Source organism: Diabrotica undecimpunctata, chromosome 1 (genome assembly GCF_040954645.1).
Source record: "Diabrotica undecimpunctata isolate CICGRU chromosome 1, icDiaUnde3, whole genome shotgun sequence".
NCBI lineage: Eukaryota > Metazoa > Arthropoda > Insecta > Coleoptera > Chrysomelidae > Diabrotica > Diabrotica undecimpunctata.
In genome coordinates, this window is record NC_092803.1 from 185,556,343 (window position 1) to 185,576,038 (window position 19,696).

Consider the following 19,696-nt stretch of genomic DNA (forward strand, 5'->3'; position numbering starts at 1 on the left):
AGAATTCCTTGGACAGCCTGCAGGACAAATGTGTCAAGTAAAGGATGGCATGGAAGGTAAAAGAGCCCCTTACAAGGGCTTACATCGTCTCAATCATTGGTGTTCATGGAGAAACATCGGTAAGACCAACATGATAATTCATGATAACACTATACCTCTGTTAGGTTAGCGAGTAATTAGAAGAAGGGATTTAAAGAAAACAGTGGCCCAGGTCGACGCCTAATCACGTGACTGAAAGATATAAGACGTTATACTGGCAAAATGTGATTAGAACTATTCAGCGGCGCTGTATGGTACTATAAGAAATAAAAAAAAACTAATCACCTCACTTCCGCTTTTGGCACAATTCTAAATAATTGGAGAGCACTGAAATGGTGGTAATAAAACAAATAGTTTTAACAATAATTGTGTTTTTTTGTTCGTTACACTTTCAACACATTTGCAGCTTCAGCTAATAGTCTATTTTTATTTCAAAATATGTAAATAATTATCAAAGGACAAAAGCGTTGCTTACTTACCTAGTTCTACTTTTAAAATTACACGTGTTGCAATTCTTTTTGATTTACGTCAATTAAATCTCGATTAAAGTCTGGTTTATATTCATACAAAATACGCGGCAGAAAAACATTAATTGATTAATTTAATTTATGTACACTTGAAAAGTTTTACGAAAGTTTGTATACAAAATATTTCTGATTAGTAGCAAACAGTCCACTTTATTCTCGAGACTGTACTTGTGAATATTATTTTGGCCCGATAAAAACATTGAAATTATAAGCTTTTTAAGCAATACATACATTTTTTTTATAAATTTTTATATACGTTTGAAAAAAAAACCGGTATGCATCAGGTGGGATACATTTCCCACAATACACACTAAAAATGCTTACAGAGACGATTTTGTTCGGAAGCATAGGTGAAGGAGATTTTCTTTAGAGGGTTGAAAATTTCAAACTAATTAATAATACTTATTAATTAGTTTGAATTAATTAAATTAATTAATTAAATAATTATTTCCGTCGACCGTCCATTTATGATAAATTTTAACACCCTCAAAATCATTGATTAATGACCCCTATTAATGAATGATTTTTTATTAATGAACAATTTCATTATAGGCAACACAACATACATTGCTTGTATAAATTAATCACTCTGTGATTGGCAGTGACCTGTGGGGTAGGCAACCAAACATATACCTATTTATATTCCCACTAAAAAATTAATTTAAAATCAAGTAGCCGCTGTTAGTACTATCTGTCATTGTATGTCATTATTTACTTTATTGTTTAAAATTCTGTGTATTTGAAAAATCAAAGGATGGATATTGACGAAGAGTTTAATTTAACTCTACCAGAATTTAACTTCTTCTATCACAGAATTTACAGAGGTCCAAGAAGACTTAAATATAAATTTGTCAAAATGCTATACGGCAGATAATCATTTATCAATATCTTCCTTTAATTTCAGTAATTGTACCATTTCGAATATTAATGTTTACTATAATAAAACTACCACTAAGGAAACTTTGAATAAAGTCAATGAAAGCTGAAAAAATTGTTGTTTATTTTTAAGTAAATAAATATTTAAACTAAGATCTTTATTTCTAAAAAGTACGGTCGACGAAAAAGTTTTGTAACGAACTCGTGAATTAAAATGACGATTAACAATCTCGAACATTAACGCGCTCGCTTCGCTCACGCGTTAAAATATCTCAATTGTTAATCGCCCTTATTAATACACTTGTTGGTTAAATAACTATTATTTAATAAAGCATTTATTAATTGCAAAACAAATAATTTTGTTCCACTAAAAGTAAAAAATACAAAAACTAAAAAAAAATACCTTACAGTTGTTCTTTATATGGTAAATTGTTACAGTTTTTAGAATTATTACCAGTTACAATGCACAAACGTAAGTCACATTTTTGACAGAAAATCGTTGTATGCCCACTTTCACAAAGTTTACATCCCTCCTTCTCAACAGAAGTTAGAAATTGTCCGATTTGGTCATATCTGATGTCGTATACTAGCCAAGAGTTTTTTTATAGAAATCTCTATTAGCTGCGTATTCCCAAATACCAATTGCCCGATTTGAAAGTTGTTTTGAAAGCGATCAGCATATCAGCTAGTTCAACGCCTCCCATTTGTTTGTTGTGTTGTTTTATTATTTGAGGACAACTAACGTCAACTTTTTTTTTCTCATTTTTGTATCTCTTTATTTGGACAATAGGGCTATGGGATACATTTATGGTGTTTCCTCATTTTGCTACAGCTATTACTATACCTGCATTATTATCAACTTAGTAGTCAATGGATCCTCTACCTTTTTTTTAGGTAGAGGTCCTCTACAGTTTTATGAGACTTTAAATTACAAATACGTTATCGGTTACTTCTTATGGTTCCCAGGCTGTCTATTCCATATTCAGTTTTTAACAGTGTGATCAGCTCTAATGAATAGAACCATGAGGAATTGTTTTACATAGTTGAACAACTACTTTGCTGTCTGAACTCAGGTTAGATACTTTTTCAGAAAAAAACATATGATCAAATGTAGAGGATTCCGTGTAAATAAAAAAGTCGTAAACTATTCCAGACTGCCCTTACAAACATTTTAATCCACCCACTTTTTAGGTTTTTTTAGGCAAGTATTGGAGAAGATTTCCCACTTTGGTCCATTTGTAACTAATCATCATTAATTTCATCAATGGAGTACTGATTTTCTCCTTCAATTTTCAATAAATGATCTGTGTTGGCATCTGCCTGCACTGTTATTTTGTAAGTGTATTGGTCTACGTCGTTTTTAAATCCTTTTATGAGCATCACATCTAATATAACACTGTGTAGCGTGTGTTAATTCACCAGTAGTTTTCAAATGAAAGCATCATCATTACATTCATTCAAGTTTCTTCTTCCCTACTTAAATTCCTATAAATGATTTAATTTCATTTGGAGAAGGATTGATTGATGTTCCGGTTGTAAAAGACTGTAGAGATTTGTTTGTTCTGCAATATATTGCACAATATAATATCCCAATATATTTGAAAAAATTGCATTACATTAGGTAGAGCTTCATCTTCATTACTCACTTCGAATGGGGATTTTGTTGTGTTGAAAGTCTCACTCAATTCTAGTTGCTCCCATCTTTTTTCTTATTTTTTTTGGTTAAGTTCCTTCAGATTTAAAACTCTAATGGATAATGGTATCGCATCATCCATGTCGTACTCATCGTCTTCATTTTTGGTAGGTAGGTGTGGAAGTTCATTTTCTGGTTAAAAATTAGTGTCCAGATCACTGTCGTTCATCTCCTCGTCACCAAATGATCCAATATCTGAAAAGTGCGCATCTTCAGGAGGTAATATTAGATTTTGAGGAGCTCTATTTCTTCTATAAAAACTGCAACATGGGAATGTAGGAAGCTGTAAAGAAAATTTTAAGACTTATATAATAAGACCGTATTACAAAGCTAAAAATACACTGACAAATATAACGAATTTACTGCTACTTCCATTGGAATACTCTGGTGTATATGATCGATCTATGGATGAACAGTATGGAAGAGATGGATGCTTTCGGGTAGGTGATACTCCTTCATCAATCCTTAGCGGAATATCCTGCTAGTGTTGCTGCCATTAGTGTTCCTGAAATTGGCTTTTGGTATGTCGATAAACAATACAGATTCTTTTCTAAATCTGTCTTAAATATGTTTTTTTGTGAGCACTTCTAACTTCTTTTTATCATCAATTGTCTTTTCTCCAAACTTTTTAATTGGTATATTAGGCCCCAGTGACATATTAGCTCCATAGATTATCTCCCTACCACATTCGTGGGAGTTCTAAGAGCTTTTTCCCTGTCAGGAACTTCTTTTAGAATTTACTTCGCAAAGTGATTATTAGGGAGTCTGTGGAGATGGCATCTTAGGCGTTGGAATTTAATTTATTGGATGCCATCGCTAGCTATTTAGAATGACATCTCCTAAATATTGTTGGTCGAACTGATGTAAGCAGAATACAGAAATTTCTTGGTTAAAATCCATTTCCTATTTCATATCACCGCTGCTAAAATGATGGGCATCATCGAATAATTCTGATATGTCATACAGCAAAAATGATAAAGGTGAAAGAGGCAAGATGAGTGGAGAATTACTTATTGGAGAAACAAGAAATAATGGAATCAATTTCAGATCACCATATATCGGTCAATAGCAGATATAATTCATAAAAATAAAATATTGCTTTGTAACTACGAAAAACAACTAAAACAACAACAAAAATAGATTCCTTCTTTCTATTATAGACCATTAAAAAGAAAATAATGCTAAAATAAATACTATGTTGTAGTAATGTGTACATAAATACAATAAATCGTAAATCTATTTAAAATGTTCTAGAGCATATAGATATATGATGTCTAACTTTCTATTGTATATGTACGTCCTACAAAATTTCACTAAATAACAGGTCATTTTTAAGATACCATAACAGTGAACTTCCATGTATTTAGTATCTTTACACCAACAAAAACTACTTTTATTGACGGAAAAAACGTTAAAAAATAGGATTATCAAGAAAACTAAGTTTTAAACTAAACTTGCGTACATAGAAATCGGCCCACTTTAATCTTTTTACTTAAACTATATTTTTTAGAAACTATTAGTCGGATCAAAAAAAAAGGGATAAACTGTTTGAAAGACAATTTAATATGCTTTAATATGAGTGTACGTTTATGAGAATTTATTTTGACTTCTTATGTTTAACATTGTCAAATAATTAATTAAGCAAATTAACTTTTTTTATTGCTAATACAAAAAGGGTATTTGACAATTCAAAATTTAAAAATTAATGTTTTAATAATGGGTATGACCTCCCCTTGCATTAATTATAAGACATGGATCTAATCAAGTTGGCTATTGTTTCTTGTGGGATGTTAAGCCACTCTTCTTCTACTGCGACAATTAGTTCTGGGATCGAGTTTGGAGTATGAAGTCTAGCTCGAATTCTTTGTTTTAGCCCATTCCATAAATTTTCTATGGGATTGATATCGGAACTAAACGCTAGTCATTCCATGACCCGAAAATCGACTTTGGTAATTTAATCTTGCACAATTCTTGAGTTATGCGGCCTTGCATTGTCCTGCATAAAAATAAATTTGTCTTCAATGTAGTCAACGTAAGGTATCACATGCATTGCTAAAATCTCCTCGATGTATCTAGCACCCGTTAGACCTTCTCGCTCGTAAAGAAGATTATCCCTACGAATTTGAACAATATCCGTTCGTGCCCCCATAGAAATTGAACCCAGATCATGCAGGAACTGCCTCCATAAGGACTACACTCTTTAATGCAGCATTCTGCAAATCGTTCTTCCCGTCTTTGATACACTTTTCCTTTTCGGTTGCTTCCATAGAGGCGTATTAGTGGTCTCATCTGAGAACAGAACAGATCTTCATTGTTCCAACTTTCAGTTCAGATTATCAAGTATGATGAGCTGCAGTAAGTCCACTGACTAGTAACCACTCCTTTTACTTTACGGAGCTGTTGTTACACTTGAACGGCATTAAGGTGACAATTTCTTAATATTGTTGATACAATAATGCGATCATTACGAACAGTTGTATATCGCTTTCTACCTATTCCAGTTCGTATATGAAATGATCCAGTCTACTCATAACGTTGGAATACTCTTCGAATGGCTGCGCGTATCATATCCACTTGTACAGCAACAGCTAGATTGCTAAGTTAATTTTCTATTAATGCAATAACTTGGGCGGCTTTCTCTGGTGTAGTAACCATTAAACTTACACACAGTTGAACACTAATTAATTATAAAATATGCAATTTTTTTATGCAAAGGCAAACAAGGCAAAGGCAGCTTATATGATTTGGACATAAAAACATAATGACAGAAGATTTATGGCCTCAAAGAATAATGTAATGGAAAATATAAAGAAAGGAAGTCCTCGGAGGAGTTGAAGTGACAATACCAATGAGCCAATGGCAGCAAGAAATTTAAAACGAGTACCAACGTGTGACAGAAAAATAAGGTTATCATTATTGACCAAAATACGTATTAGCTTTTTTTCAATTTTTTTGATAGAATAAATAATTTCGGCTCTACTATATAACGATTTGATAATACTCTTTTTAACATTGATCTAATCTGAATCGTAACTTGTACCTTGATTGTATGGCTTTTTACGTCCTCCTGTACATATAATTACTTAATAACTTCCAGACGGTTTAACTGTGTGAAGGATTTATATTTAATTAAAATGACTAGAATTAAATAAATTGTTTTTTTTTCTAATTAGTCATCAATTTAATAATGATTTTCTAAGCCGAATTTATTAACCCACTTTTTAGTTGTTCTGCAAATTAAATATATTCTGTTTAGATTCATGTGCACTCAACTTGAAATAATGAATGCCAGAGGTTTGGTCTAAAGAGAAATCATATTTTTTTATGTGTAGATCGTTGCAGAAACCTCAGTTGTTTATAAATATTAATAAAAATAAAGTTTAAATTAATAGCTAGGAAAAATCCACCAAGCACCAAGAAGCTTCCATTTTCAAAATCGTTCTCTGGGAATTACAATCTAAACCAAAAAGAGAGGGAACCTAAATTGTAATATTTTAGTTTTTCACCAAAAGAATCCATTAAAAGCTACTTCCTATAACCGTTGTTTTATTTCATTTGTTCATTATTGATAAAAGACAATAAAAATGAATTAACATAATAAACTAATACTTAAATATTCTTACAAATATTATTTGTTTATTGAGTAGAAAATTACTTGTGTCCCTAAAAATCATACGAACAAGCTGAATTTTACGGAGAATATCAATTTTGGGACCCCAAAAAAGATGCAAAAAATTTTTACCACTTTTATCCCCGGGCTTTTCCCTAAAACACACTCGTAGGTGGGCAAAAACACAAAAAAATCGATTTAGCAAGAATGTATATGCCGTCGAAAGAAAGAAATAAAAAATGTAGAAAAATGTAAAAAATGTAAAAACGATAATTTTGGACAAAAATGTTTATTAGCTATTTTTGCGTAGAATGAACCGTTCTCTCAGAACTAACGCGCCCGCGAAACTAATGTTACATACAATTTGTATGACCTCGACGGTAAAAAATCGATATCTTTTGATCAGAGTATCTTTTAAAACTAAAATTTCATACTATAGGTTTTGATCTCATGAGAATAATAAAAAATGGCATAAATCGCTGAACGTTATTTTAATTATAAAAATTGAGTTTATTTGCAGCAAGATACAAAACGAAAGTTGCACTCTTAACCTTTAAAACGCATCTTTAAAACATTATTGTCGATAGGACACTCAGATCAAAAGATATTGAATTTTTACCGTCTAGCTGATACAAATTTTATTGAACATTGAACGGTTCATTCTATACAAAAAATGCTTATAAATGTTTTTGTTCAAAATTATCTTAGCTACATTTTTTATTTTAGACATTTTTTTCGGCGTGTAAAGTCTTGACAAAGCGATTTTTTTTCGCTTTCCTCCTCTACGTGGCGGGTTTTACCCACTGAAGAACGTTTTCTAAATCAGTTGTATTATGAATAATTAATTGAATTATAAATTATTCTTCAGGAAATAACAGTGTTCATTTTTTTTACAGAAAGAACGTTTGCATCGAAAGAGAAGAGAGTACCGATGACGACGAAGACAGTGACGAGGACCAAAGTAACGAAGAAGGCAAGAAAAATTCATCAACGAAGGCTCCAAAAGCTCTTCCTGATTTATTTTCAACTTCAATCAGCTTGTCCAATTGTTTCGAAACTGCATCCAAGTATGAATGTGTCACAAAGTAAGTTAAAATATTAATTATGTCAATTAGTGTACTTAGATATATTTCTAGTAGTTTTTCTTAATTTTTTTCCTACAGAAGGGTAAAATAAAAGTTAATGGTCAAGCCTATAGATGATAAATACAGCTTTACATAAAATTACGGTATGGTTATGGTAAAAATAAATATCAGATATAAATTTGGCTTGAAAACTAGTTTTTTATCGTAACCATTATTATCATTGTCATCATCAATATCATCATCAGAGAACCCTGACCTTCATAAATATTCTTCGCCCTTCTTGATCTTTTTTATCGTTGTCTTATCGTGTTTTGGGTCTTGACTTAGTATGAATAATATTAAGCTAACGGGCACTACTGCGATTCCGGCCACAGCCAGTATTGCGGCTGATTGTATCCGGATAATTTTACATAAGTTGTGATGAGCCAACGCACACGTAGCTGTTGCAGCCAGCTAGCCACATTTCGTCGATACGACAACCTTCCGGCCAGGTAAGGCCGGTAAGGTTTATTCTTCGCCTTTTAATATCTTCGCTTGTTTTGTTATTAGTAGTCACTAGCGAGCCAGGGTATGTGAAGCTATCAACTCGTTCAAAGATATGACTTCCAAAGGCTGTTTCCCATTCCTCATTTGCTATATGATCCGTAGTAACGAACATGTACTTGGTTTTGTCTTCGTTGATGACTAGACCGACCCGTTTCGCCGCCGTTTCCAATTTTAGGAAATATTGCTCAACATCTCGCTTGCTGCACCCTACTATGTCAATGTCATCAGCGTATGCTAAGGTTTGTATCGATCTATTGTAAATAGTACCGCCGTCTCTAATTCGTATGTCTCGATACGAGGGCAGCAAGGGCACCCCCTTGTCTGAATAAATCCTTAGTCTCAAAGGATCGAGAACTTTCTCCCTGGATCCTAACGCTGGCTTTTAAGTTATACATTGTCATTCTCGTTAATCGAATAAGTTTTTCTAGTATAACAAACTTACGCATTGATTGGTATAGTACTGTTCTCTTGACACTGTCGTATGTGGTCTTGAGGTCGATGAATAGGTGATAGGTTTGAATGTTAAATTCTAACGTTTTCTCGAGAATCGGTCTTATTGAATGAATGTGGTCAATTGTTGATTTTTCGGGAATAAATCCGGCCTGCTATTTTCCAATTATGCTAAGTGTGTAAACTTGTAGCCTCTCGTAGAGAATATTTGCTAGTATTTTGTAAGCAGTTGTTCTCTGTAGTTTGTCACACTGGAGCTGATCGACTTTTTTATGTAACGAGCATTTCACGCCTTGAGATCATTCTGAGACCATTTTGCCAGACAAGAAATAAAAGTTTATGCAGAGCTTGTAGCAGGGCGGCGCCACCATTCTTGTAGAGCTCACAACAAATTTGATCAGTTCCTGGTGCTTTATTATTTTTAAGTTTTTTAATGACTTGGGCAACCTATTCAGTGGTAGGTGGTCTTTCGTTTGGATTGAATAAATTTCAATCATTTCGATCAGCTACGGTGTTCTTTGATATAATGGCCATTAAATTTTACGTCGACAAATTCAACCCATCGGTTCAATATTGAGGCCGTTATATCCATCCCTTAATTAAAAAGAAAAATTAATGTAGAAAGCCGGGCCGAAGATGCAGCCAACGTAGAAGCAGCATGTTGCTCTATATAAGATAAGGTTTTCATAATCTTCCAGAGTTAATCTCATTCTGTGCTTCTATAGTCTCTTATATGGTTCATTTTTTTGTTGTTTTAAACATGTACATTCTTCGTCAAACCAATCCTTATTTCTTCTGGCCTTGTTAGATTTTTTTTGCTTAGACTTATCGTAATACAGCCAGATACAAAAGGAATAAGACAGTATCCATTATTATAATTTATCTAAATGTCCTATCAAAATAAAAGATTACATCGATATTAGGAGAAGATGGACACACTCTTCTCGTCTAGGCGCCTATCAAGGCATTAATTTATATAGGACACAACAACACTAGGTCACGGAGAATAGGAAGTTATACAAATGGTTTAAAACAAAGGTACAAGATTAACTAAATCATTTTTAGAGAATTATAATGATAATTTGCTGTCTTTTAAAAATTTAATTAAAGAGTTGTAAACATCTACAGAGCCAAGTGATAATAAATATAGTATGTTCCAAGGAGCTGCTATTTTATATTTTAATAAATCATTTATAAGTTTGGATGAGTAGACTGTATTTTTAGAACAACCAAAAAATATATAATCTAAATCACTTTCCTCCCCACAATATTCACCTTTATCATCATCCAAAACTTGTATTTTAAATAAGTGTTTTGGATAACATGCGTGCCCGAATCATATTCTAATAATGGAAGTTATGTGCCTCCTGGAAGCTCTACAAGACTTGTACCAAGGAGATTTGGGAATATCTGGCTGAATTAACGAGTATCTATTTTGATTCACATTCCTTCCACTGGTAGCTCCACTCTCGAAGAAATGTTGACTTGCAAGAAATAATAGTATCAGAAAGCGTTACTTTATGTAGAATACCAGTATCGGTTGAAATGCTTTCTTTGGCTAATAAGTCGATATATTCATTATGTTCAAATCCCGCAGGTGCTTTAATCCAGAGAAAATGTACATTGATTCCTTTGGTTAAAAGAGTTTGATTAATATATTTATTTCTATAAATCTATGGGCAGTCTTGTAAGTTTGGTGGTCCATATTTACCAATAGATTTTAACACTGCTAAGGAGTCAGACAAAATTATAGTATGGGCAAAATCAACTTAGGCTACATATAATAAAGCTTAGTATATTGCAATAGCCTCTGCTGTATAAATCGAAGTCTCCGGGTTCAGTTTGAATTTCTTTTCTATACGTCCCGATGGTATAAAAATAGTGCGTCCGGTTCCATCTGGAGATTTAGGCGTATCTGTATATAGAGCTATTGCCTCTTTATAATTGCTTGTTATAGAGAGAACAATATTTTTATTTAAATATATGTTTTCACTATAATTTGGTACAATAATATCTGTATGTAAAAAGAACGAAGAGTAGTTTTTGAATATGTAGTTCGTTCTATCTATATTTTTTAAAAGTGCTATATTTTGATTATACTCTTCGCAAAGTAAGGGAGATTTCTTTTTTTGCCAATATTTATTTGTCAGGTCATGGCAATTCAAAGTCACTATCTTTTCGTATAGAGATGAGTTCAGTGAGTATACTTTGATTAAATATTTTTTGGACAAACAACTTCGTCTTATATTTAAAGGAGGTTCCTTGGAAGCCTTGTACAACAAGGCTTCCAAATATAAATTGTTAGATTTTAAAATGCCTTTAACCACTGTGCATGGCTTTTTTACCTTTAGCTTTAGTATATTTTTGAACTCTTCCTTTACTAGATTTTAGCTACTTATATACTTCTACTACTTTATACTTCGTAGATTTTATGCTGTTTTTATGCATTTATCTATGTTTTTAAAACATGTTCTAAATCAATCAAGTTTATTTCATGACCTAGAAAACATACCAATTTGTGGCATAGTGAATAAAAAAACGTCTATAAATTTCTTTGTTTAGTGTTAAAAATGGAAACTATTTTCAAAGTCGTTCCAGTTAAAAATTAATTACTCAATATTCAATTATTATATAATTTAAAATAACTAATATTTCCATAAAATAAATTAATATGTTATTGCTAACTAAAATATTTTACATAATATATGATTCAAAATAAAAAGTTTTAAATATATGTAGTACTTTTCCATCAAAACAATGTTACAAATTAAAGCAGGTTCTCGTAGTACTACCAACCACGGTGACTCATTTTTTATTGTCATTTGTTCATTATATCTGCACTTGATGTTATCACAGTTTTAATTCATAGCAACAGTCAGTAGTACCTCATGGTACCAAAACAAGTTTTGTTACTACATTGCACTCTAAAGCTGACTCAGCAAAGTTAGTACCTATGATAAATATCATATTTATGTATTCGGAATATATTTTATATTTGTGTATGGGTGTGGTTGTCGTTCTATTGTATTTATAAAAGCACAAAATTAGACTATGCTAATTAAACTAAAATAAAAATAGAAGAAATTTTTTTAATGTACAAACAATTGTACATAGCATGACAAGTTTACGATTTCAGAAAAGCTTTGTTATCGCTTTGATGAATAATTGAAAAGCCAAAATATACGGCGAAAGCATACAGTCCGTCAAACTTTTCGTGTACGAATCGGTATCAATAGAGTATTATAATATTATTTCTGCATAACCCTGCAGCGTCACACTCGGTCTGATAAAAATTCACACACAGAACGGTCGGCGTATGCCTTCTGCTATAGCTACAAAAGTGTCATCTACTCTGATGATCATAAACGAGTATCGCTTATGATATTCGTTGATAATGTCGATATAATAAATAATAAATTTGCAAAAGTTTATAATTTTTAGTTAAGAACTTCATCATCATCAAGGCCTTTCATTCCTGATGGAATGTTTGCCACTCTTACTTAGAACTTGCAGATTCACTTATTGTGACCAATCACTCCGCATTTTTCTCGTGAGTTGTCAGAGTTTTTTGTATGACAGCTTTCGTTACAATTTTCTTTCACTCATTTAGATCTTTGCACAGTTCCCTCCAGTTTCTCACTTTCAGGATTTTGATAGCTCTCATGACCTGGTCTTCACATCTCTCTCAGGGTCTTCTCCGTGGTCTTTTAGTTTCTGGCTTTCATTTGGTGACCTTCTTAATCAGTAGGTCATTTTTCCTTTCGTCTCTATATGTTATTCTTCTTCTTATTTCTCCGCCCTCCATTCTTATTGATCCCATAATACTTCTGAGGATTTTCCTTTCGAATATTCTTAATTTTTCCTTATTTTTATCTGTGTGGCACATTGTCTCAGCTGAGTATGTATCTACTGGTCTGATTGCAACTCTTTATATTTTCAGTTTTGTACTTCTGGATATATTCTTGTCCTTTATTAGCCTATGATATCTATAATTTTTTGCCTGCTAGCCTGCTAGTATTCGCTCTTTTACTTTTGAACTTCTGTTATTTTTGCCGTTTACAATTACTTCCAAATATTTAAATTGTGGAACTCTTTCAAAAGTGTAGTTTTCTATCTTCCTGTTATCTTGTTATCTTTTCTTGTAGAACAGAGTAGATATTTTGTTTTTTCCTCGTTAATTTCTAGACCTCATTTCCGTACTTCACTTGTTAGGATTGTTACTGCTCTTTTTAATCGTTCCTTGTCTCTCCCCATAAGAACTGTCACCTGTATATGCTACTATTCGTGTTGAGGAGTGGATTATAGTTTCTTTAATTTCGCTGGTTTTGACTGTGCCTTCTACCGCTATTTTAAATAGTGTGGTTGACAGGGAATAGCCTTGTCGCACTCCTTTTAAGCCGTTTTATTACTTGTTTCTATTGCAATTGAGTTTGTGCTACCTTCTTTTGTTATTATTTTAGCTCGAGATCCATCTATTGTTATTTTTGTTAATCTGATTAGCTTTGCCGGTATATCTTCATTTTTCATTTCATTTATTAATTTATTTTTCCCAACATAGTCAAGGCTTGTGTGAATTCTACGAAGAGGGTGTAAAGTTCCATGTTGTGTTCGTGGCATTTCTCGATTGTTTGCGTAATTAACTAGTATTAGGTAAAAAAATTACTACTCCAAAATTTTTCTTCACATCGTCCAGAACTTAGGATGTACCTATCCTAAGAGGTTTATTTTGATGATTTTAACGATGTCTGTATCACCAAAAACTTGATCGAGCTCAAGATTATATCGTTTTCTTAATAGACTCCGTAAGATAACTTCGCCATACATGGTCCTCAATAATTTTATTTCAAAGACTCGCATTATCTCTTGATCTCGCCCATGTTTTCGATCCGAAATGGAAAAATGGGTGTGTTATGGTGTTATAAACCTTGCATTTTATTGCTATTTTGGTGTTAATTCGTGTGTAAAATTTTCTGTTTGTATTTTGTGTTTAAGCTTTTTATTTCTTTAACCCTGTCCCTATCCTGTGCATTAAATGTGATACACAGGGATTATTTTTGAAACGTCTGTGCATCATATTGACTGTACAGGTTAAGTATAAGAGAGGAAACTCGATATCCATATTAACCTCATGAAAAAAAAAAGGTATTTATAATTTCTGCTGCTATTTTATACTATTTTTTATAGATCTATTTTGTATAATCTATTCTTAGGTTGAGCTGTTACACTATCACAAACTTGCCAGTTTTTCACAACAACAAAAACTGCTGCTAAGTAGAAATTTGATTGAAAATATTATAAAATTGTAAAGAGAATAGTAAAAACAGTAATTTTGTTGATTAATATAAAGCTTCGCGCAAGCCTACAGTACCGCCTACTGAACCCTTTTTTAAAATTATATTTTCCTAAATTAACTTGTGTTACATACAAAACAATATTATTTAAGATAACAGAAAAAAATAGAAGTAAATGATGTCATAAAGTCAGTTATCAGTGCATTACACAAAATCCATCCATCGATTTACCGGAGCACCTGACGGTATTCTTCTTTCACCTTTCCCGCCTTTGTCCGTGACTAATGTTCAATAATTTACCTCCAAAGCTTAAACGTTTTCCTACTTAGTAGACCATGAAGGCCTTCAAACCATTGTTCTTGTTTCTACAAGTTCCAGCTTCAATACAATAATTTAATTAGTCACTAAGTAGATTTTAACAGTATGTAATTGTTTATTTTACGAACGGTACTTACGATAAAGAAGTCAATGCTGAAGAGAAAATTGTTTGGCTTTTAATTTTACGAGGTGTAACTATAAACTAACGATATAAATTATCTAGAACTGTTTATTTTAAATATATACATTCTCACCAATTAGTGAAAAAACACAATGTAAAATATACCCATAAGTATTTACTGATTTTTAATTTATTCTATTTAATATTAGTTTTTATTATGTGCATTATATGTTTTACCATTAGATATAAACTATTTTCTATATTAAATTAATTTGCAACTTTCTCAGCAAATGTTTTCTTCTTGTATCACTTCATCCAGTGAACTTCAATTACCTTTTCCACTGTTCCTCTATCATATTTTGGCCTATTCTCATTTAAAAAAATTTCTAAGAAAATATGTTTAAGGTTAAACAATTTCAAGCAAAAGATTTATAAATGTTTCCTGTAATAGAAATTTTATAGTGGTTATGTAATACTTGAATCTTCTGTCTATTGCAATGTCTGTTGCTTTTACAGATTTAACCCCAAGCTGGTGATTCATATGTTATGACTAGAATGATGATACTTTTTGTCATTTTTAACCTCGTTTTTCTTTGTAACTTGCCATTCCTTCCAATAAGAGATTTGTGATTCTTAATGTTTTTCTCTTAGTTATAGGCGCTACCGACATGTAGTCTTCCAATCTTCCATTGAATTCACCAGTGTTTCAACTATTTAGAGCATCTTGTAGACATTTGCTTGCTAGGTTTGGATCCAGACTTCTCACTGCTATTGCTGTGTGTCCACAGTTTATATGGTAAGCAGGAAAGCTGACAGTACTTCTCCCTGTAGTAACCCAGCCTCGATTATTTAGACTTCAGATGTATCCTATCTGAACTTTGAACTTTCTATTGGCTAGGTAGGATGATAGAATGCATGCCATTGATGTGCTATATCCAAGTTGGCTCATTTTGTGAATAAGCTTTTCGTGCTACACTTTGCCAAATGCCTTACTGATGTCTATAAATGCAGTAGCAGTGTATTTCTTCTGGTTGAATCGGTACTCGGTCAACCTTAACACTTGTAGCTCGCTGGAGTGTTCAGTTCTGAAACCAAATTGTGCTTCCGGTATCGTGCCTATCGTTTCAGTCTCTTCTTTTAACCTAACTATAGTATTACTCTTTCTGCAACCTTGCTTATTATTGATAATAGGTTTATTGGACTGTAGTTTAGAGGAACTTTTTCATTTTTTTCTGCTTTCCGAGGCATTATTACTTATGCTTATTTCCATTTCTTAGGAAATCTTACTCTGAGCATAGCATTTATGATTTGGGTAATGTATCGATTGATTTCTTTGGAAGATTTTTTGGTACCTTATTCGATACCCTATTTGATCCTGGTGCTTTTTTTGCTTTAAGTATTTAATTATTCTTTTGATTTCTCCTGGAGGGATGTGAGTTATTGCTATTTCTCTTGGGTTTCTTAAAGACGTACCCCTAGAAGACCACACACGAGATGAACTGACGACATAAACAGGATATGTAGAAACTGCATCACAACAGTGTAAGATAGATTTGAATGGAGGTTTTTAAAAGAAGCCTGTACTCAGTTGTGGACGACTGTAGGCTGATATTAATGATGTTAAATTAGGATTTTATATTTTCAAACACACTTTACCACACACCCATTTACCTACATGTTCATTTGAAAAATCTTCGTTGTTACTGAAACAACCGTAGTGAATTTTTTATTAAAATTTTTATTAAAATGTGTTGTAATTTGATTAGTATCTTATCTATATCCTTTTTTTTTAAGAATAAATAACCATGGTGTCTTCAAGACGTTTACCGTTCGCTACAAGTGCTGCTATGGATATACTAGAACTAGAGGAGGTGGATGCGACAAAAAGGCAGATCTTAAAGTCATTTTGGACACTTTGGATGACATCAAGGCTTCAGAGTTTAGAAACTTAATCAAAACAAGTCAGCTTGACGAAAAATTCACGGACGGCAACTTTTCTTTGTTCGTACCTACGGACGATGCTCTGACCGAATACAACGATAAAATGATAGAGATGGTAAGTACTGTTTTGTTTTTATTTTACTTTATTTTATTTTATTTTATTTTATTATATTTTATTATATTTTATTTTATTTTATTTTATTTTATTTTATTTTATTTTATTTTATTTTATTTTATTTTATTTTATTTTATTTTATTTTATTTTATTTTATTTTATTTTATTTTATTTTATTTTATTTTATTTTATTTTATTTTATTTTATTTTATTTTATTTTATTTTATTTTATTTTATTTTATTTTATTTTATTTTATTTTATTTTATTTTATTTTATTTTATTTTATTTTATTTTATTTTATTTTATTTTATTTCATTTTATTTTATTTCATTTTATTTTATTTTATTTCATTTTAGTTTATTTTATTTTATTTTATTTTATTTTATTTTATTTTATTTTATTTTATTTTATTTTATTTTATTTTATTTTATTTTATTTTATTTTATTTTATTTTATTTTATTTTATTTTATTTTATTTTATTTTATTTTATTTTATTTTATTTTATTTTATTTTATTTTATTTTATTTTATTTTATTTTATTTTATTTTATTTTATTTTATTTTATTTTATTTTATTTTATTTTATTTTATTTTATTTTATTTTATTTTATTTTATTTTATTTTATTTTATTTTATTTTATTTTAATTTATTGTATTTTATTTTTACTTTTACGATATAAACACGATGCTCAATGGCTTGCAACTTTTACCGAATAGCTAAAGGAGTTGCTACTTTCAACTGCTCCTTCATTCTCAAACAAGTGAAGCAACAGTCAGTCAGCGGAGTATCAAAAGCGATGTTGTAGTTAACATTAACATACTTTCGAAAATAACTAAGCTTCACATGCATAGGCTGAGGCACTCTTCGATGATAATGATTGAAAAGTTTCTTAAAATTCAAGTCACATGGCAAGTAGACCCTTACCTACACTTATCTTCCTTCTACAGTAATGGAACTCTGTACATTTTATGGATTCTATAAATTTTTTAATGCAGTTTGTTTTTTCGTCATTTTTTGGACTCACTCTATTGCCACCTCTACGTTCCCTGGGTAGCTCCCCAGTGATAAGAAAATTTCTACAATTCTTTGTATGCGGACCTGGCTTAAATTTGTGATTCCTAGAAACGACTTGTCACATACTCTAATCATCTTACCCTCGCTAAACGTACACGGTATTTTATCGACAATGCAGTATGATTAAATTTCCCTTATTTTGGTTTCTGTTCCTTACAACAAGCTCCTTTTTCCCGTGGACTATGTTTAACAAAACAACCATTTTCACTTACTAACTCCATAAAAATAAAAAATCTGTTCCTACTTCGCCAAAATACAACTATTTAATCGCTTGAATTTTCAGGAGTTTAATTGTTCAGTAAATAATTATTATAAACTCCTGACAATTTGTTTCTTCAACACAGCTGTTGCAGTAGCGTGTTCGTAACGTGAACCAATCGGCCAATTTTATGGGTGGTAGAGCAAACAGGGAGTTTTGCAGGTAAACATTCAAAGCAAAGAGCGAGTTCTGCAAATAACTGTAATTTTCTCGACAGCATATGTATGCTGAAAAACGAGTTTTGGAAAAATCTGATTATATCATTTGATTCCTATTTAAAATTTAAATAAACTTATCAAAAAAAAAATAATTTTCTAAACTTTTGTCGATTAGCGAGTTTTGCAAATATTGACCTCAAATATTTACTCTGACAACCTTTTTGTAAAGGATTGTTTAATTAAAATTTTATTTTTGATTTTCATGCATATTTTATTTACAAAATAGTTTCGATATTTTAAATCTGCCATAGGCGTTCTGCGGCCGCTCACCATTCTTTGTGGTGCTTTAAATTCTCAAGCTAAATTCTTAAGTATATTACCGTGTCAACAGCCACATTAAAACTCTTTTTACCAAATGCACTCTCATATTTGTAAGTTCTTTAATTGTACATGTAAATGTTCTTTTATTTTTCTTTTAGAACAATGTTGTAAGAAGACGTAGAGGCCTCGGTCAACATCTTTCAACCCGCGATCTGGTATTAAGTCACGCTGTAGAAGGATTCGTTGATTTAACGGATCTAGCGAATGATGACGTGATTTATAGGTAAGCAAACACTAGTAATTTCTTTACTGTTACCAGTTATAGGATGAACCCAGTTGTAAACCCGTTCTGCTGATTAATTTCTGCATTTGTATGTAACTAATGTATCAATCTAAACAAAGGATTTGGATCGGTTAAATAATAATTTTTGGTTTTAACTAGATTTACTTTTAAGTGCTCACGTAAATAGATAATATTTGTTAAAGTTAGCGTAATTGATTTATTTCAGTTATTTGAAGTTTTTATGGTCTAAAGATATGTTAAAGGGTTTTAAATTATTTTTTTCACTCACATTAACAATCGGAACAAAATTATTTTGATAACATGGCATAAAACATAAAATACTCTGTTTTAATTTACACAAAACAGTGAATTTGACAGGTTTTGCAAGAATATTCGCTTTCTCAGATTAGTTTTATTACTAAAATTAGTTTAATGTCAGTTTTAGTACTATTTACCTAAAGCTGTTATTGAAAGTAAGAATCAAAGTGGTATCTAATTTCTAAATTAATTTACTCTTAAAGAAGGTAACTTTAATTTTTTAATTTTTTGTTTCGTATAACTTATTAGCAAATATGGAATTGATTTTGCCATTCACAAAACTACCATTGTGTTAAATACTTTTCTTTTTCTTCTTCTTCTTGTAATATGATGAAGTACTGCCACTAGTTCCGTCATCTGCCTTCGTATGACGATGCCCATCGCCCAACAAACGTTTTGGGAGCATACCAACTGAACATCTTTATTTCTGGTTTTTGTGTTTTGGCTCACTTTACAATTCTATTTGAACCCATCCGTTCTACCTGTTATTTTGTTTTTTTTTCTTTTCTGAAGGTGAAAATTTATAAAAACCGTACCAGGTTAACCTCTCCCTAGGGATGGCTGGCGTGTGTTGGATTCAGGTTAGAGGAGTACATCCGAGCCCACTTCCCCCTAAAAATAGGTTTTGCAAACGGATGCCGTCCTGTTATCCTGTCTTCCAACTAAAAA

At 31.5% G+C, this 19,696-nt stretch overlaps 1 protein-coding gene across 1 annotated transcript in view; it reads left to right on the forward strand.

The window, feature by feature from the left end:
* The window catches only part of mfas (midline fasciclin), a 98,349-nt gene that overhangs the window by 47,240 nt on the left and 31,413 nt on the right, over positions 1 to 19,696 (forward strand). The window contains exons 3-5 of the mRNA XM_072520766.1: positions 7,642 to 7,830; positions 16,351 to 16,612; positions 18,585 to 18,709. Of these exons, the coding sequence (XP_072376867.1) occupies positions 7,642 to 7,830; positions 16,351 to 16,612; positions 18,585 to 18,709 (576 nt within the window). The remainder of the gene's footprint in view (positions 1 to 7,641; positions 7,831 to 16,350; positions 16,613 to 18,584; positions 18,710 to 19,696) is intronic.